The sequence below is a fragment of the Borostomias antarcticus genome (genome assembly GCF_949987555.1).
Source record: "Borostomias antarcticus genome assembly, chromosome: 2".
Classification (NCBI taxonomy): Eukaryota; Metazoa; Chordata; class Actinopteri; order Stomiiformes; family Stomiidae; genus Borostomias; species Borostomias antarcticus.
In genome coordinates, this window is record NC_140235.1 from 4,524,329 (window position 1) to 4,544,328 (window position 20,000).

Here is a 20,000-nt window from a genome sequence, read left to right on the forward strand (position 1 = left end):
GCAAGGCTACTGCAACGAGTGCGACCACTTCAAGCAGATCTACCGCGGCTGAGAGCCGAGGACTCGTACGCCGCCGCCGCCGCCCCGGTCGCGCCCCCCCCCGCCCGCCATGCCAGTCAATGCACCGCCGAAAACAAGGACCCTCGCGGCCCCCCAAGGCTTAGAGACAGAATACCTCTTAGAGCAGTTCTATAATCTCACGTGTACAGGAGGGGAGGGGGGAGGGGGGCGGGGCCTGTCTGACTACTGACTACCTAACTCATGCGTTTAGTATATATATCTACCTAAGGACATGGTGTATCACGTCGGACAAAATGATTGTATGTTGACAAAATACCCACAAAGCATCAGACGTACGTTAGCGTTAGAATCCGGCCAAGGAATACCTTCAGTCTGTCTGTCTGTCTCTGTGTCTGTGTGTCTGTCTGTCAAGCAGCTACTCGTCTCCAGGGCGACACCAGAACCAGTGTTGGACCAGCGCACTGCCGAGACGGGATAGGACAGGAGGCTGGTTACCGTAGAAACCTGGTTACCATAGAAACGTGGCCTGTAAGCAGGTGTGCCAGCTCCAGTCCCTCCCCCAAGCCGCTAATGATGTACAGTGTGTGAGTGAGTGTGTGTGCGTGTGTGTGTGTGTGAGTGTGTGAGTGTGTGTGTGTGTGTGTGTGTGTGTGTGTGTGTGTGTGCGTGCCACAGACACTGGGCAGGCAGGACCCTGACAGTATGGTGCTACTTGTACAGAAATACAACACTCAATAACAGATCCAGTGTGTGTGTGTGTGTGTGTGTGCGCGTGTGTGTGCGCGCGCTTGCGTGTCTGTTTGAGCGTCTAGCCTGGATAAAACAGTTGATCTAGATCAGTAATATTCCCACCTGCTCCAGTGGCGCCTCCGAGCTGTTGCCTTAGTGATCGTGTGTGTCCCTGTGTGCCGTTGACCACTCCTCCACTACGGACACCCGGACAGTAGAGGGTCCGGTCACCGCTGACCCTGACGGACGGAGAGACGGATGCACCAGAGCCAGCCGGTCAGGGCGCGGTCCCCTCAGCCTTCTATCTGTCCCCGGTCTGGCTGGGGTCCCGACGGCTCCGCCTCATGACTGACAGGTCGGTGCAGAGTTCAGTTTATAGACGGAGGAGGACGAGGACGAGGAGGAGAAGGGGATTGCCGGAGAAGAAGGGAGCGTTTCAGAAAGGAACGAGATGACAACAACAGGTGAATTCCCCCGCGTTCTGTTCCCCGCCCCGTTAGGCCCCGCCCCCTGTTCCTGAGCCAATGCCACGCCCCTGTCACACACACAGAGAGAGAGAGAAACACACAGGAGGGGATTATACCTGCGGGAGGAGAACGCCCCCCCCCCCCCCCCTCCGGTGCCCTCTGGTCTGCAGTGCCCTCCTCCCTCCTCCCTCCTCTCTGCAAGGCCACGGTGGTGCCGCCCTCTGAGTCTCGAGATCCGCCAGGCTGCAGGAATGTACCCCCTCCTACCCCACACACACACAGTCTGCACGCCTAGCCTGCAACCCACAGTCATCGTCCACCTTCCCCCCTGCAGTTTAGTCTGCACGACCATCACCCCCCCAAGCTTGACCGCTCGCCCCGAGACCCCCGGCGCCCCGAGACCCCCCCCCCCCGACTCACGTTTCCGCTCCGGGTTCGGCCTCTTTTCTACAACAACTGACATCTGTTTTCTTCTTCTTGTCTTTTTCCACTCCCATCAAACCGAGTTGAACACGTGCCATTATCTAAGCCAGAGTTGCCGCCGCACGCCGCCAAGGGCGGTCTAGATACCTTCCCTCCACGCGCAGACGCATGCGAGGACGTGCGCGGTCAGATTAACGCCCCCCCCCTAGCCCCGGGTGAGAGCCCTGCGCTTTTAATCAAGGTAGACACACACACAAGGGCAATTAGCAGTCAGCTCGTTAAGGTTTCTGGAAGGGTTCTGTGTCTGAACTGGATTCACCGCGTCACGGACCTGTTGCACAACACTTTATAAGCTGCTCTGGAATCTGGCTCGCTAGTTTGACACGCCCAGGGACATTCCAACGGCAGACATCGCCAAGCAAAGCTAACAGAAAATGCAAGGGTGTGAGGGTCAGTTTTGTGTAACCTTTCAATAATAGGATATCGTATGACAAGCCTTGATTTGTTTGTTAAGTATTTATTCATATCAAATATCTGTAATGTGTGTTTCAATGATTATTTATATGTTGTCCTGAAATGAATTATTTTTATTAAGAAATCAGAAATGGGGTCTTGTTTTTATTGTGTGTGTGCATGTCTGTTGCTCAAAATAGTTATTTTAGCTCCGATGAGCTTTCCATCGCGCTGTTTCCACACACTGCGGAAGTTGCCTAATGGTACGTGTTCAAAAGCAGAGCAAAGTGTTTAGTGTCAGCAATGTGGGGAAACATACAGTTGCTTCAGAGTGGGCGCATACAGATGGCATAAGATACTGTGATCAGTCATTCTGAATCTGATCAAACAGACTTATTCTGTAAATAGCAATTTTGCACTCCATTTCTCTCTCTCTCTCACTCTCCCACTCTATCTCTCTATCTCTCTCTATCGTTCCCACTCACTTATTTTTCTAATACACACAACACACACACACAGATCCTGTGTTTTTATCAGGTAATTTCTGTCCTTTGCTCTTTCTAACAATGTCACTGTGAAAGTGAACCCAAGGTGTTGAATTTATCCTTGGCAGTCTGACAGAAGGGAAGCAGGCAACCCCCTCCCCATATGACCCCCCCCCCCCCACACACACACACACACACACACACACACTTCTAGCTGAGTCAAAGCAGACAGGAAAGTCTCGATCGGGGGAGGAGGCATTTGATCAGAGAGAGGAGGTATTTGTTGAAGGGTAGGTGACATTTTAGGTCTGCGTGGGAGGTTGTGCGTGTGTGTGTGTGTGTGTGTGTGTGTGTGTTCAGTGGCAACCCACCACCACCTCCACCAGGTAGGAGTGGCGATCTTAAAATAACCAAATGTAAATACAGTAGCTTTTCTGTTATCATCTGTTCATCATCAGTTCTACCTAAACTGTCCTGGCAACAAAGCCCCTGGTGGAATGACCACTGAGGAGTCATACCATGTGTTTACAATTGTGTCTTCTAATACAGGAAGTGAGTCTGCAGGCTCAGATCTCAACAGGAAATGGGTTTGTGGGTACCATGGCAACCTACCGCCGACACTGCTGCATCAAATGGAAATACAAACAAACAAGTAGCCTACAAGCTGGTAACCTAGCTACCACACCTGTCAGAGGAGAACATGAAGCATTAACATGTAGAGTGTAAACATGTACATAGATAAGAAAGGTACAGCACACACTACACGGAACAGCTGGAGAACCATGAGTTTACGAGCCAGATATGATCCACTTTGAGTTTCACTTAGCGTCATGAACAGAGTGTGAGGATGGGAGAGAGTCATTCTGTGAGCTGGCAGACATGTTGATAGCCTGGTGGACCACACCAGCCAGTTAAAGATGACACACCCGTGGCCATGCTAAAACATCAAATGACAACACATATGAAATATATTCAAATATAATTGAATGCTGTGATGGATGACGGTCACTTTGTTCGCTCTGTAAAGGCAGCTTTTTGCTGTGTCTGAAACGTTATTTCCTATGGAGTATGTGGTAGACAACCACATGAGTAGTTTGGGGTTTCCTAGACTATCAATAGCCTAAATGTAATTTGTGTAGGCCTACTGTATGCATTGTGATTTAGTGAGGGGAATCCTCCCTAGAAAACTTCACAAGAGATAAAATTCCACTCTGTGTCATTGATCTAACGGGGACCTGTTCATGACCTAACAGACCTGCTGCAGTGTGACCTCATAGAAACTGCTGTCCTACCAGCGTCCAGGGAGTTCCCCGGCGTAGCAGACGTGATTTGGAGCCTAGTCTCGCGATGCCAAGCGCGAGTCTATTTGAAACCTGGCTCTGGTGATGAAGCGGATCTGTCCGGTAAATGCTGCCATCTAGTGGTTCGTCTTATACATCACATCCAGAACACATCGAGATAAACTTATTGAGTTAATCTTTGACTGTAACATTTAAAACCGATAGGGTGAAATGGCCATTCTTGAAGTGTTGTATCGATATCATATTTACCACCTTTACAAGAACACAGTCGATATTGTTAGTCGCTTTGGATAAAAGCGTCAGCTAAATGACTAATGTTAATCTAATGTAGATTCATGCATGGCTCTTAGCCAATCAGATCAACCTAAATTGTAAGCAGCAACCTGAATTCTCTAATCTGAATTATAAGCAGCATTAATTAGTTCGTAACTACCACTCTTGCAAAAACTATTATTGTAAATTAGAATTTCAAGAGCGATTAGAGGGGTCTATTTGAGCTAGAATGGCTTTACCAAGTAGCACTTGAAGCAGAGGAGTGATACTCAATACTCAAAACATTTGTCCTATCTTCCGTACCTCTCTTGGAGCAATCACTGATCTGACACGACTGGATTGTCTAAACGCCTCATTGTGGCGCTTTTGGATCAACCAATCCAGTTCAACCAGTCTGAGAGAGGGAGGGGGGGGGGTGTTTTATCCAATCAAGGCCTGATATTTCCGTTCTCCTTCCACCCTGATTTCAGAGGCTACGTGTGTGAAGACTAACTGTAACTTATAATTATCTCCACAGTGCTGAGCCTGTGACGTCATAGACCTGTACAGATCCAGCTGGCATGTCTCAGTGTGTCACTGACAGTCATCAACAGTCACCAGAGATGAGATGAGGTCAGGTCTGGTCACCTCCAGCACACACTCACATACTCCCTCCAACACACACACACACACACACACAGTCCCTCACTCTTTCTGTCTTTCTCTGTCTCTCTCCTCCACGTTTTCCCTCCCTTCTCCCTGACTCCACCTTTCTCTCTGTGTGATTAAACATGCTGAGCTGTCAGGGCATGTCTAGCGGGAAGAGCAGGTTGCTAACATGCACACACACACACACACACACACACATACACACACACACACACACACACACACACACACACAGCCTCTCCCCTTTCTTGGGTGTGGTTGTCTGGGTGTGTTTGTGTTCCAAAATTATGTCTGACTAACCGTGTGTGTCTGTGTGTGTGTGTGTGTGTGTGTGTGTGTGTGCGCGCGTGCGTGCGTGCGTGCGTGTGTGTGCATGTGTGTGCTTGTCGCAGCTACACTCAGAGCTTGAGAAATCTTCGACATGATACTGTAGACCTACAGCTGTTTCTAATGGTTCCACACCCAGCGTGAACTCTCTGCTAACAAAGCAACTTCCAGATGTTACTTTCTGTTACTGTAACTGCCCTAGCCTCAAAATACCATATCTAATGTCCAATATCCAACTGATTAAGGCATGTTCCCCTACATACCCCTCCCGTTTGCATTCCAACATTCCAGCGTAAGAACTCCTTTCACCATACCAGGGTCAGGGGTCATCTATCAGTAAAAGAGCACTTGGTTTTTCCCTGAAACAAAACATATGGACAGTGTAGCCTAGATATGTATAATCCCAATCATGGGACTGACTGATGGACACATTAACAATCCAGGAATAGATTAACATGAGATGGTTGATAACTCAAAATAAGTCTTATGTACCTGTATTATCAGATCATATGTCAGTTATGGCCCTCAGATACCGGCATAATGGTGTCTATTTTCTACCCTTCTGCTTTACTCTGTTTACTTCTGTTTGTTGTGGGGCAACAACTGGACAGCCTGGATTCTGTGGTGGAGAGGAGGATGAGGGACATGCTGAAGGCCACCCTGGACAACCCTACGCGTCCCCTCTATAGCGATGGGGAGCACCTTCAGCCACAGGCTCCTCCCACCCAGGCGCAACACAGTTGGGTTCAGGTTCAAGTGTTCGGTTCAGGCGTTCCGTTGTGTGAGCAGCCATGAGAGTCTATAGAAGTGTCTGAGCGTTCCTGAGTGTTGTGGCAGTGTGCAGGTCAATATCAATGTCATTTGATTTCTATAGCACCATTAATATACATCAATGTCCTTTACATAAAAAAGGGATGGATACAATTTAATGTAGGATAAAAATGTATGTATGTATGTATGTATGTATGTATGTATGTATGTATGTATGTATGTATGTATGTATGTATATATGTATGTCTGTCTGTATGTTTGTATGTATGTATGTATGTATGTATGTATGTATGTATTGTATATTTTACACATGCTGTATGTATGGATGTATATATTCCTTGTTCTTTTTTATGCTTATTCGCTACTATGTACATTCTGCATTTCCAACCTTTGCTGTAATTTCCCTCTGCTGAAATCCACATTTCCTCCTACAGGGATTATTTAAAAAAATCTATTGTATCTATCTACTTTTGTTTTACTGTTGACATTTTCCTCAAACAGCAGGCAACCCGTCTAAAAATGTAACTTCTTCAAAAAGAAACTCTTTATTGCATACAAATACACAAACAGGTGAAAACTATCTATTTAAACAAATGAAAACAACAACCAGCATTATCAGCATTCACTGAATATTGATATAACCTTCTCCATGTGATTTGACATTGAACGTGAAGAACTAAAAGTCTATTAAATGAGTATTCAATATGTCCACAACTAGTCACCACTGTCTAGAAATTAAGGCACAGGTTTTAGACATTGATATCATGCAGCACGGTTTCCAACAGGCCTTAGAATGTCTTTTAGTATAACAACCTTGTGGTCCTGATGAACCAATGCTTATGTCTACCAAATAGTTAGGAACCTCACTCTGCCTACTGGAGCTCCAGAGCTGAAGGTGCTTTAGCCAATGAAGCCCTTAAGCTGTGATCAATGCTAAAACTATCACTGTCTTATGATTGACATATCGACGATGGAGTAATAACTAATTAACAACAGTTTTGGAGCCAGACTACTTTAGGGCACATGGAATGGACCTGTCTATGTTTCTTTTATTTGTGTTGTATCATTAGTGTTTGTGCCAACGACCCACAGCCATTCTCATCAAAGCAAAAAGGATTTAGCAAAGGTTAAACAAATGTACAAAATGGGCACAAAATACATTTAATCAATCAATAGGATCAATACCTCTTTCCCTTTCCTCTACCTGTCTTTCCTTCACAACACAACACGAACAGTAGTGCTACTGTACATTCTACATACCCTTTTCCCTCTTTCTAGAACATTCTTCCTGATCCTAACTGACTGCTAGCCTGCAGCATTTAAGATGCACCAGGATGAGTGTCAAACCTCTTAAACATTTGAATCAACAAGAAAAGAGAAGTCATTAACATTCTACCTTATATCGTATAATAATTCTAACAACTAACTATCGTATACCTTGTGACCTAACAGGTTTGCTAGACCACTTGCGCACGGTTTCCTAGACACAAATTTCGCCATGTCTAGAAGGAAGAGGCCCATTCCAAGTCCTAACTTGTGTCCTAGTAGTTGCGATTAAGTGCACTTGGGTGAGTCTGCATTCAACTAGCCTACCTGAAAGACGACAGCAATGGTCAGAGCAGAGAGAAGAGTGTGTCCAGTTTGAGCCCCACCCCCTCTGTTTTAGTGTGACTTGTAATAGGACAGTCAAATCAATGTGGGGCATCTACAGCACAGGACATATCAGTGGGCTCGGTCCAATAGCCCGTGTACAGTAGGAAATGACAACAGCAACATCCAAATATATACGTCTGGAGACGTCCTCTGGGGTCCTCGGCAGAGCGGGGGGCGCAGGCACGGGCGTCCTCTCTTACGCCGACTCGTAGATGTACTTGGTCTTGGCGATGCCGCTGAGCTCGTCCTCGTAGCGCGGCAGGCAGCAGAAGAGGACCCCGCAGCCGATGGTCAGGATGGTGGAGCCCCAGGCGAAGCCGTAGGCCCAGGTGTAGTCGTAGTCGCCCTCGAAGATCAGCTCGTTGAACTTGACCGGGTAGATGATGAGGGCGATGAACTGGACGAACACTGAGGGAGAGGAGCGGAGAGACGGTCAGAGGAAGGGCAGATTCAGCGTTTTTTTCCTATTTTTTATTTATTTTCAGATATTTTTTTAGGGCTTTTCAGCTTTTAATGGGACAGGACAGGAAACGTGGGAGAGAGAGAGAGGGGAGGACATGCGGCACAGGACCCGAGCCGGGAATCGAACCCGGGTCCGCCGCGCGAAGGACTAGCCTTCATATGGGGCGCGCCTTACCCAGTGAGCTACCTGAAAAGGAGGTGCAGTATTTCCACCGAGGAGAGAGTCAATTCAACCCGGTAACATAAATAGACAATGAACTAGACAATCGCTGACGTAGCCAGAGTTTGGAGAGTGGAGAGTGAGAGGTGGTGAGGGAATGATGGCAGATAGAGAGCGCCTGGCCCTGAGGGAATATGACACAAGACTGTGAGAGACTGACAGGCCTAGCAGGAGTGTGTGGGAAATACCTTCACATAGGAGCGCTGTTGCTCCGTGGCTGAGGCTCCTCCGCGAGGGACATGTTGTGAGTTTTAAATGATTCAGTCAGGCAGAGCACTCGTTTTCTAGACGGTGATGCTTATTGACTGCAGCGTGGGGTCAACACTTGAGCCGTTCCAGAGAGAGGCGTGTGAATCATTGTTACAGGCAGTTGCGCGACAGACCGATAAGACGGACTCCCTCGCACACACACACACACACACACACACACACTGACATGTACGCGCGCAAACAAACACCCACACTCCTTGTCTGTAGAATCCGGAGTGAGTAGATACACTTAGAGAACGGACAGTCTCCCACCTCCCCCCCCCAGGAGTTGGGTAGAGGCTAGGTAGAGGCAGGGGTTGGGTAGAGGCTAGGTAGAGGCAGGGGTTGGGTAGAGGCAGGGGTTGGGTAGAGGCAGGGGTTGGGTAGAGGCAGGGGTTGGGTAGAGGCTAGGTAGAGGCAGGGGCTGGGTAGAGGCAGGGGTTGGGTAGAGGCTAGGTAGAGGCAGGGGTTGGGTAGAGGCAGGGGTTGGGTAGAGGCAGGGGTTGGGTAGAGGCTGGGTAGAGGCAGGGGTTGGGTAGAGGCTGGGTAGAGGCAGGGGTTGGGTAGAGGCTAGGTAGAGGCAGGGGTTGGGTAGAGGCTAGGTAGAGGCAGGGGTTGGGTAGAGGCTAGGTAGAGGCAGGGGTTGGGTAGAGGCTAGAAAGAGGCAGGGGTTGGGTAGAGGCTGGGTAGAGGCAGGGGTTGGGTAGAGGCTAGGTAGAGGCAGGGGTTGGGTAGAGGCTAGGTAGAGGCAGGGGTTGGGTAGAGGCTGGGTAGAGGCAGGGGTTGGGTAGAGGCTAGAAAGAGGCAGGGGTTGGGTAGAGGCTGGGTAGAGGCAGGGGTTGGGTAGAGGCTAGGTAGAGGCAGGGGTTGGGTAGAGGCTGGGTAGAGGCAGGGGTTGGGTAGAGGCTAGGTAGAGGCAGGGGTTGGGTAGAGGCTAGAAAGAGGCAGGGGTTTGGTAGAGGCTGGGTAGAGGCAGGGGTTGGGTAGAGGCAGAGCTGGGGCAAGTTTGGAGGTCAGGCTCATATCAGGTTTCACTCGCTGCTAAGGCGTCTCCATTCTGCAGTGGGAGGAGGGGGGGGGGTGTCCTGGATCGGGCGTGTGGGCGTGGCCAAGCGCAACACTTTACGATTTAGTTATCAAAGCGGTGACTCAGCCCCGAGTCAACCTTTTCCCGGTTCCCACGGCAACGCCATACCACAGCCATGAGCTGAACCTCCCAGCAGAGACAAACAACAGTCCCTCCCTGGACAAGACTCAGACCTCCCACTCTCTCTCTGCTCTCTCTCTCTGCTCTCTCTCTCTCTCTGCTCTCTCTCTCTGCTCTCTCTTTCTATCTCTCTCTCTCTCTCTATCTCACCCACTCACCACTCTCTCTGCTCTCTCTTTCTATCTATCTCTCTATCTCACTCACTCTCTCTGCTCTCACTTTCTATCTCTCTCTTTCTCACTCATTCACTCTCTCTCACTCATTCATTCTGTCTCCCCTCTTTCTCTCTCACTCTCTTTTTCTATATCTCTCACTCTGTCTCAATCACTCACTCATTCATTCACTCTCTTTCTCTCCCTCATTCACTCTCTCTCACACACTCTCTCTCTCTCTCATTCTCTCTCTGTCCTTCCTTTCTCCCTGTGTTAGCCCCAAACTCTCACACACTCTCTCCCTCTTTCTCCTCTACTCACCTGTAGCTACCTGAGACTCTCTCTCTCCCTCCTCCTCCCAGCTGCCCTCTCTCTCCCCTCCGAAAACCAGCGTGTTCCCCTCCGCTCGCTCCCCTCTCTGGGGCCCCCGACACAAACAATGACTCTTTTCCTGGCTGGAGAGTAGTGGTGGTTGCCATGCTACTGTTGCCTTGCCCACTGACGACGTGGGGAACAGGACGGCCTCCTTCCCCCGAGCTCATCATTCAAGATAAATAAAATAAATAAAAAAACGTGAACAGAACACAAAACGGTTGATCGCTCCTCTTACCGACGATGAAGAGGAGCACCCCGATGATGGGCAGCAGACTGATGTTGAGGCTACAGCAGAGGGCGATGCAGGAGATGATGAAGGCGATGATGAGGATGAGCAGGCCGATGATCATCAGGGCTGCCACGGCCATGGCCCAAGCTGCAAGAAAACACAGCAACGCGCGCAGGTTAAAGTTTCGGCAGGAAGGACTACCCATGATGCACTTCTGTCTCGGCAGACCGGTGTAGTTGGATAAGCAAACCGCTATGGGCTCAAAAAAGTGGTGTACTGTGTAATGTGCAGCAATTGGACCCAGTGGGGTTGTGTAACTATTGGAGAAATGTCTCACGTTACTTGAGTGACAGTTGGGCACATTTCATTTAGAGCAGGCGGTTGGTGTAAAACTGGGTTCACATACTGTACGACAGCCAAGACAGCTTTGTTTGTTTCCAAGCTGCCTTCTCGGTTCCAAAACCACCATTAGCCTTATTTCCACTGTCGTGCCGAACCGATACCGTGCTCAAACCGCGCCGCTCCGGACCCGTGGGAACGGTTACAGTGTCTGTTTCCACCTCTCGGGCTGTTGCGTTCCACGGAATGTTGTTTGCGGAACTAACTTTCACATTTCTACTAAACAACGGTTCTGCTTCACTCAGTACGGTTAGACAACCGTGCCATGCAAACGGTTCTGGGCCAAACAGGTCCCATGTGGAAACACCGTCAGAATGGTTAGCCTGCGTGCTCAGAACGGTTCGGTTCAGTTCAGTGGAAATAAGGCTATAGTAAATGTTTTAAAATGTTAGCTTGAGCCTGTCTTGGGTGTTGCATGTGAAACCAGTTTTACGGGTGTGTGTTAGGGCGTGGCTGGATCTGGGTGGGTCACCAGGAGCTGCTTACACATCCACTCCACCCTGAACACTTGAACATCCACTGAACTGGGCTGGGCCCGTCTTCCTAACACAGCACTGAACTGCTATTGTAAGTGATGCATGAAGAGATGAGCTCACACCTTCAATTATTCACTCTCTCTCTCTCTCTCTCTCTCTCTCTTTCTCTCTCTCTTTCTCTCTGCCGGGGTCAAGTAGCAGCTTATGTCCTCCGCCTCTGCCTCAGGCCATGTACCACCTGCTCTCTCTCTCTCCTTCTCTCTCATACACACACGCACACACACGCGCACACACAAACACGCGCACGCACACACACACACACACACACACCTAAGGTTTGACAACGAAGGCTTCTTTCAGAACTTGCCTTAGAAGGTGTCCCCGACCAACGTGATAGTTTTTTGGTAGTCCAGGGTAACCTACTGTACAGTAGACTAAGATCATTGAAAACACTATTTCTACGAGTCCTACTTAATCTCTATGTGTCTTACACTAAGAAGTTCCCCATGTTTGAGTACAGTACCACTGCACAAATGACATGGGCTCCCTTATACAGTATCTAGTTTGTTTGCCGCATAACAGTGTGACTGAAAAAACAGAAATAAAAGCTCTTAGCCTAGTAAATAAAAGCTATTATCCTAGTAAATAAAAGCTCTTAGCCTAGTAAATAAAAGCTCTTAGCCTAGTAAATAAAAGCTCTTAGCCTAGTAAATAAAAGCTCTTATCCTAGTAAGAAGTACCCTTAGGGAATGGATGGAAAGAGAGAAAAGCAGCCTTTAAGGATGCAGTCGAGGCGTTCAGGGAGGGAAATGTAGGCACGATAGTAAATTCTCTCTCCAGATGGAGAGAGAAAACTCCAGAGCAGTTTTCTGTGTAGCCTACTAATCAGGCTCTAAATAAACAACCAGTAAAGTCTACATTTTGATGCCAACAAAGTCCGATTCGATGCTGAGATTAGATAGGCCGGGTCATTATAGCAATGGCTGACGGCCCAGGAGTGGGGAAATGAGATGTCATCAGTTGTTTGAATCCCAACTGCCACTACAGCACTACAAATGCATGTAGAGAGTAGTTAGAAATGTTGAGTTAATGTCTACACCATGATATTATGAGCTAAAAAACAGTGGCGTAACGTAGTTACAATGGGCCCCAGCAAGCTATTATGATGGGCCCTATAGGCCACGCTAGTTACTAGTTATGAATACACACACACACCATTAGGCAAATGTCAATTTATATATTTTACTGACGATATGTTGGATTTTACAGTTGAATTAGTTACATAGGCTATTGTATTGGCAAAGTAGAGATTCATAGAGAAATCTATCAGAACCACGGATAGCGCTCTGACGTGGTAACAAACAGACAAAACAAAATCAACAACAACGAAATCAAATCAACAAGCCCACTAATCCACCAACTGTAGCTAGAATCTTTATGGGCCCTCTTCCTCCACGGGTCCCTGTGCAACCGCACGGTTAGGCACTGCTTATATTTACGCCCCTGATAAAAGATGAGAGTGGGGTGGCATACAGTACTGGTTGCTTTCAGGGTTGAAGGTTCAAGGTGGTTTATTTGATACGGGTACCGTGTACGATGAAATATTTACTTGAGACCTAAAAAACGACATAAAACGACATAAAAAACAAGCGGGTCCAGTACAGAAACTTCCAGAACTTTGAGAAAATGTTATAAAATTGGACGTTGCTCAAAAAGCATATATGCTACGGGAAAGCGATTTACCCCACAACGCCATGACACACCTCTGTGTCACCCCCCCCCCCCGTCTCTAGAGAACAGTATGACGTGTGTTCATGTCACCTTCACAGCCTCGCCCAGGGAGTGGCTCTAGGGCGGGACCAGCCTCCCTACCCCCCAAGACAGCTTAGTCATGAAATAACAGCCGTGCGCCAATGCCAGCTCATACTTCTACCTCACCTTCCAGGCATCAGACAGTAGGCTACCGTCTAAGCTGCCAAACCGTTCTCATGAAAACATCTGGAAACCACTGAGGATGGTTCAGTACTACTTTTGAATACACGAGTAGCTGAATTGAGTCACTGTTGCTACAAAATACTGTATTATTTATTTGCTACCCAACTTTTCTAGGTGTATAGGCCCAGGGGTATTGAATATAGTTGCATAATATTTGCATAATATTTGCATGTGGAGCAGTCTAATCCAATGACTGAGGTACTGTACGTGTGTGTCCCTGTGTTTGTGTGTGTCCGGCCCCTCCCCTTCTTGATAACAACAGCAATGCTGCCATTCTCATGAGGGCTCCATTTGAACCATTACCTAACAGACCGCACGGGTGTATGAAGTGCCATTGAGCAGGAGTTTGGAGTTGAATTCAGTTGAATAGGCTACTGTATCTCCTGTAATTTTTCGACAAAATCCATTCAGACTGTCAAGAAGGCATTCGACATCTCTCTCTCTCTCTCTCTTTCTCTCTCTCTCTCTCTCTCTCTCTCTGTGTCTGTCTGTCTCTCTCTTTCTGACTCTCTGACTCTGACTCTCTGTCTGTCTGTGTGTCTCTCTCTTTCTCTCTCTCTGTCTGTCTCTCTGTCTGTCTGTCTGTCTGTCTGTCTGTCTGTCTGTCTGTCTCTCTCTTTCTTTCTTTCTCTCTATCTGTCTGTCTGTCTGTCTGTCTGTCTGTCTGTCTGTCTGTCTGTCTGTCTGTCTGTCTGTCTGTCTGTCTGCCTCTTTCTGACTCTCTTCCCCTCCCCACAAGCTTGCGACTGGTCAGTAGCAGGACCTCTCCAGCTGGGAACAAACAGTCATTAACTCTCTAAAAATAGCCAGAGTGAACACGACGGTGTTGATATGAACTCATCGCTCGGTTCACCCCAGTATTCAAAAACAAGTCTATGTGAACAACCGTATTCGTGACTCTAGAAAAGCATGGCAATTAAACTATAGTGGCCATTCGGCTCTCTGAAGTAGGCTTATCTTAAGAGTTTACAAACTGCTGTTCGAAGTTCATCGCAACTGCCGAGCACTGCATCCCTTCCTTCTTAGTTGCCATGCAGGGTTCATGTGGCAATGTTTGTCAAATCGGTTGTCAAGTCTTTGCACTATTGCAGTAGCCTATCATATGCACGTAGAGTGTGTGTGTGTGTGTGTGTGCGTGTGTGCGTGTGTGTGTGCGTGCGTGCGTGCGTGTGTGTAGACCTGTCACCTGACATTGTTTCTATACCCCCTGTTGACATCAATCCCTGCACCTGCCATAGCCTACTTCCACTTAAGGCCTTTAATAAAAAAAATTGCTAGGAATAATGATTGCCGCTGCTTATGCCTTAAGAGTTGCTGACATTACTTACAGAAATCCATAAGGGACTTGCAATCCCAGTTGTCATTCCTTCCTCGACACTGGCTCCACATACTGGCGTAGTGGGACTTCGCATCATCGTCCTCGACCCATCCCGAGGTAGCGGCGATGGCAATAATGTCAAAAATAATGGCGAAGAGCAGCAGGAGTGGCAAGATCCACCTGCATCTTGGATACGCTATTCCACAACGAAACATACTTGATGGGTCAGATCAGACGAATAGACGGACAGTGCGGCGCGGTACCCGAGTCCTCGGACGTTATGTGGTGTTGACTATCTAACACCTAGGCTGTTTTACTGCTCTGTGCGAAGGGCCCCACCCGAGTTTGCGACGCTATATCCGTCAGCAGGAAACCTGTTCAGAAACCTGTAGGGCTGGGCACGTCGGACTTCGCCCCTAGAGTCTGTCTAGCCCAGCCCATTGACAGTTTCATATTACAGTAACTCCTTCAGTGCCACAGCAGAAACATGCACTATTAAAATATCTTTATTTTTGGTTTGTCTTTGCTATGGAATGCATCCGGTGTAGCCTAGACTATCACTATTAATTGAAATTGGCCTATTATCAACATGTAGGCAAGCCCAGGCGAAATATTAGGCTAAAGGCTACTCCCCCCCCCCCTTTTTTTTTTTTTTTTTTTAAAGAATGTAGGCTACTAAATAGCCTACACTTATACTAGCCTACTTTGTGCTTTTTGTAGCCCTCCAATACTGAAATGTAGACTACTCAATTAGTCCTTGTAGGCTAGCCTACTTGATTATAGTCTACTTTTGAAGTGCACTTTTTAAAAGCAGGCTACATGTTAAATATAGCCTACCTTTGATTAAGTAGGCTACGAAAAGAAAACGTATAGCCTACTTGTAATAACTGTTGTATAATACATTATATTTCTAATACACTCAACTTTTTGACTAAACTTTTTAGGAGAAAGAATAGCCTACACCTGATCCATAAACCAATGAAGTGGTGAAGCCCAGAGACAATCGATATCCTTGAAACAATACAGCCCTCATTATTTACTACTGGACTAAACTAGTAGAAATATAGTGCTGCGTGGCTGTGAGATGACTCCATCTAGTGCTGATAAAGCGGTATAGCAGGTCAGCAGTCTGATCACGTCAGCTGTAATTTGCTGTAATTAGCTGTGCCACAAATGTGTCTTTATTGCACAATTCCCAATGCCCCCATACCTGTTCAACTAAGGTCTTTATTGTTATTGAGCATTGCAGTGAAATGCTCAAAAAATGTATTACCAACGCCTTGGTAGACACGGGCAGGCCCGTCATCAGAGTGAACGGTTGCGAGTTTGTAGTTTCGAAGTATAGTGTAGAACTACAAGTACCAGCGCCACTTAACTATAGTTTACGGAAGTGTGTGGAAAAGCTATGGCAGTTCATTCAACGGTTGACTCCCAAAGCAAACCTGATTTTCTTTGCTGGCTTTGTGTTTTCTCCAACCAAATTCGAACATAATAACACTAATATATCTAGGGCAGGTAGCTATTCGCCGGGCTTTGTCCGCTATAGTTGAGTTGCAGTTCAATCGTCCCTGAAATGAAACCAATGGATTCTGATGAGGATGAAGAGTTGGGTGCATATCAGAAGAAACTGAGAGGTATAACGTTAACGTTATGTCCAGCTAGCTAGCTACACAAATACCCAAGACGTTTAGATACACTTTACTATGTTGCCGTCGTACTCCATGTCTTAGGTAGGCAATCTAATGTTTTTCGTGTCCCTGTTTAATCTGGACAAGGGTTATAGCTGTTCAACAATTCTCTGTTCCAGAGCGAGCAAACCGCAGCATCCAGCAGCTGAGCTGTGCCCTGGGTGAACGGAGCTCAGACGGGGAGAACCCAAGAGGAGAGGACTCATGGGCCCAGCGACAGCACAGTGAAGCTGGTAGGACGCTGCAGAGAGAGAGAGAGAGGGGGAGAGAGAGAGAGGGGGAGAGGTTGGGGGTGACAAGGAGATCGGCGTACAAAAGGAGATATTGGAATACATAATTTTCAGGAGGAAGAGGTCTAAATTCACGCTACAGGGCCCAGCTTCAGCTATTTGCTCACAGAGATCTGAACATTTGTGTCTCTAGACTAGACTAGACCATTGTAGGCTGTGCCAGTAAGGAATACACCCAACATACTCAGCTCACTCTACATTCCTGAAGTGTATCGTATTGCATTTGCATTGGTAATTTGAGGCTACAGATTTGGTACAGTATAAATGCTGAGTCTATTTGTCTTCCAGTCAACCAGCTGAAGTCCCTCCTGCAGAAGCAGCAGAGAGCAACATCACCACTCACCCCCTCCAAGAGATCTCCCAAGGTAGGGAGACTTAGAGTGTGGGACTTTAATCATTTCCCCCCAGCTATCTGAATATGAATCCACACAGTGATTCGGCAATGATCTTGTTTATCATTACAGTAACACCCCCAATCTTCAGTCTGTGTTTGACCTTCCACCCTCTCCCGTCTCGTCCAATCAGACGGCTTCCGAAGAGGTGACCCCCAGCCTACCGGCCGTCCAAGACCTCGTCCCTATCATCCACAACCAATCAGAGTACATCCAGCATCTGGAGGCTGATGTCAAGTTCTGCAAGGTCGGTTCTGATTGTCCCTTTGCTCCTAGTGGCCACCGTATCTGCCATGGCTGTTATGCATGATAGATAGATATGAACTTTATTTATCACTTAAGGGAATGAGTGAATGAATAAATTAACGAATGGAAGGAAGGGAATTTGCCTTGCACACATTGAGCATGTTAAAAACAAAGCTAGTAATGAAGACATAAGAATAGGGTTTCAAAAAAATCGATGAAATGATTCAGAATCGATTCATGAATCCCAAAATCGATCTTTTATTTAATGAGTAGAGAATAGTTCATTCATTCATTCATTGATTCATTCATTCATTAATTTTTGGAAATCAGTATCGATACCCAACCCTAGTATTGATGTGTTGCATAACTTGGCAGTCATGTAATTAAGGTTACAGAAAAAAAAAAAAAGTTTTTAGTAACTCTAACCGAATCGATGTGAGGTAGACCGAGAGAGAACCTTATCCTATGTGAGGACGACCGAGAGAGAACCTTATCCTATGTGAGGTAGACCGAAAGAGAACCTTATCCTATGTGAGGACGACCGAGAGAGAACCTTTTCCTATGTGAGGACGACCGAGAGAGAACCTTATCCTATGTGAGGACGACCGAGAGAGAACCTTATCCTATGTGAGGACGACCGAGAGAGAACCTTATCCTATGTGAGGACGACCGAGAGAGAACCTTTTCCTATGTGTGGACGACCGAGAGAGAACCTTATCCTATGTGAGGACGACCGAGAGAGAACCTTATCCTATGTGAGGTAGACCGAGAGAGAACCTTATCCTATGTGAGGACGACCGAGAGAGAACCTTATCCTATGTGAGGTAGACCGAGAGAGAACCTTATCCTATGTGAGGTAGACCGAGAGAGAACCTTATCCTATGTGAGGTAAACCGAGAGAGAACCTTATCCTATGTGAGGACGACCGAGAGAGAACCTTATCCTATGTGAGGACGACCGAGAGAGAACCTTATCCTATGTGAGGACGACAGAGAGAGAACCTTATCCTATGTGAGGACGACCGAGAGAGAACCTTATCCTATGTGAGGACGACCGAGAGAGAACCTTATCCTATGTGAGGACGACCGAGAGAGAACCTTATCCTATGTGAGGTAGACCGAGAGAGAACCTTATCCTATGTGAGGACGACCGAGAGAGAACCTTATCCTATGTGAGGACGACCGAGAGAGAACCTTATCCTATGTGAGGTAGACCGAGAGAGAACCTTATCCTATGTGAGGACGACCGAGAGAGAACCTTATCCTATGTGAGGACGACCGAGAGAGAACCTTATCCTATGTGAGGTAGACCGAGAGAGAACCTTATCCTATGTGAGGACGACCGAGAGAGAACCTTATCCTATGTGAGGACGACCGAGAGAGAACCTTATCCTATGTGAGGTAGACCGAGAGAGAACCTTGTCCTATGTGAGGTAGACCGAGTGAGAACCTTATCTTTTGTAAGGTAGCTCAGGGTTCTTTTAAAGCTCTCACTCTAGAGGGTCAGTCGCCGTGACCAGACTGATTTCTGGGCTTATGATGGCGACATATTTGCAACGGAAAAGTAATTGACTCTCCTATGATATCCTATCATCAGTCTACCTTCATATTTTCAGCTTATGTGCATATTTAGTTATATCAAAATTACCTCAAATCATCAGTATGAATTCTGTGGTGTCACCCTAAAAATATTGCTTAGCGATGCCTCGTCATTTTATGAGAATCCCATATTACTGTACCAGCGTTACTGTAAGGGCCGCCGTTAACTCCCACTCTCACCTCACTAAAAACGTAAATGTATAAAACCAGACAATGTTTGGTGATGATGTAGCTTACTTTGTAGCTCAAGATGTCCTCTTTAATATCCTTAAAAAAAAGCACCACAAGGGGCAAAAATAGAATACCAAAGACTAAACAATAAAAGCCATGTACACACATGCAACACTCTTGAGAGTGACATGAAGAAGATCAACGCATTCTACAATGGATGTCTCTGGAGGATATGTTGCATCTTCTGGCTGGAAAGGATTTCAAATGAGGACAAACTGTCGCAATGTGATGCTGGAAATGAAACAACGACTAGGACATGTCCTCAGAATGGACGAGGACTGTATTCCCAAAGTAGCCTTGAGATGGACTCCATCTTGAAAGAGGAAACAAGGGAGGCCAAAAACAACCTGGCGAAGAACGGCGAAGGAACCTGGGAAATGAAAGCGGTTCCTAACCCGGGGTGAGGAACAACATGCTGCCCAGAACAGGACCAGATGGAAGCATAGTCACAGCCTCCTCAAGGAACCAAGAGGATTAAGTAAGTAACACACGCAAGCAAGTGATGAAAAAGAAAGAACTGGAAAGATTCTGACTCTGATTCTGATTACACGCTTACAAGATGGCACAGGAAACACCAGGGACAACACAGAGCTACAGCAAATAATGAACAAACAAAGAACAAGAGGGGAGCTACATGTAGGGTGAATATAAATAAAAAAAAAATATATATATATAGACTAAAGAGACTCAGAAGGAAACCAAAACGATCAGTGACACAGGTCTCCTCTCAATCAGAGTCAATTAGCCAGTTGTAGTCCTAGGGTCCGCTGTTTGGGTGGGGGGTTGCCAACAACAACGTCTCTGATTGGTGGAGACATTGCTGTTGCACTATAGGATTGTGCGTAGCGTATTTTTCCCTGTACAGCAATAGTTTGAGGGGACAAAATGAGGACAGAATTCAAAATACTGTCAAAAATTCAAA

General features: G+C 47.0%; 3 protein-coding genes across 3 annotated transcripts in view; 2 read left to right on the forward strand and 1 right to left on the reverse strand.

Annotated features, from left to right (window-relative positions):
- Positions 1-52, forward strand: part of tnfaip3 (tumor necrosis factor, alpha-induced protein 3) — a gene marked incomplete at both ends in the record, with an annotated part of 12,236 nt that extends 12,184 nt beyond the window's left edge. Inside the window, one exon of the mRNA XM_084461312.1 lies at positions 1-52. This exon is cut by the window's left edge and continues 257 nt beyond it. Within this exon, the coding sequence (XP_084317438.1) occupies positions 1-52 (52 nt within the window).
- Positions 53-6,435: 6,383 nt separating this feature from the next.
- Positions 6,436-15,004, reverse strand: perp (p53 apoptosis effector related to pmp22). The gene is made up of 3 exons (XM_084461547.1): positions 14,644-15,004; positions 10,452-10,592; positions 6,436-7,959 (listed from the first exon to the last, which is right to left on the reverse strand). Exons 1-3 carry the CDS (start codon positions 14,846-14,848, stop codon positions 7,748-7,750), a joined length of 558 nt encoding a protein of 185 aa, XP_084317673.1. The 5' UTR covers positions 14,849-15,004; the 3' UTR covers positions 6,436-7,747.
- Positions 15,005-16,154: 1,150 nt separating this feature from the next.
- Positions 16,155-20,000, forward strand: part of sdccag8 (SHH signaling and ciliogenesis regulator sdccag8) — a gene marked incomplete at its 3' end in the record, with an annotated part of 46,841 nt that continues 42,995 nt past the window's right edge. Inside the window, exons 1-4 of the mRNA XM_084461392.1 lie at positions 16,155-16,267; positions 16,441-16,554; positions 16,900-16,976; positions 17,137-17,250. Of these exons, the coding sequence (XP_084317518.1) occupies positions 16,207-16,267; positions 16,441-16,554; positions 16,900-16,976; positions 17,137-17,250 (366 nt within the window). The 5' untranslated portion in view covers positions 16,155-16,206. The remainder of the gene's footprint in view (positions 16,268-16,440; positions 16,555-16,899; positions 16,977-17,136; positions 17,251-20,000) is intronic.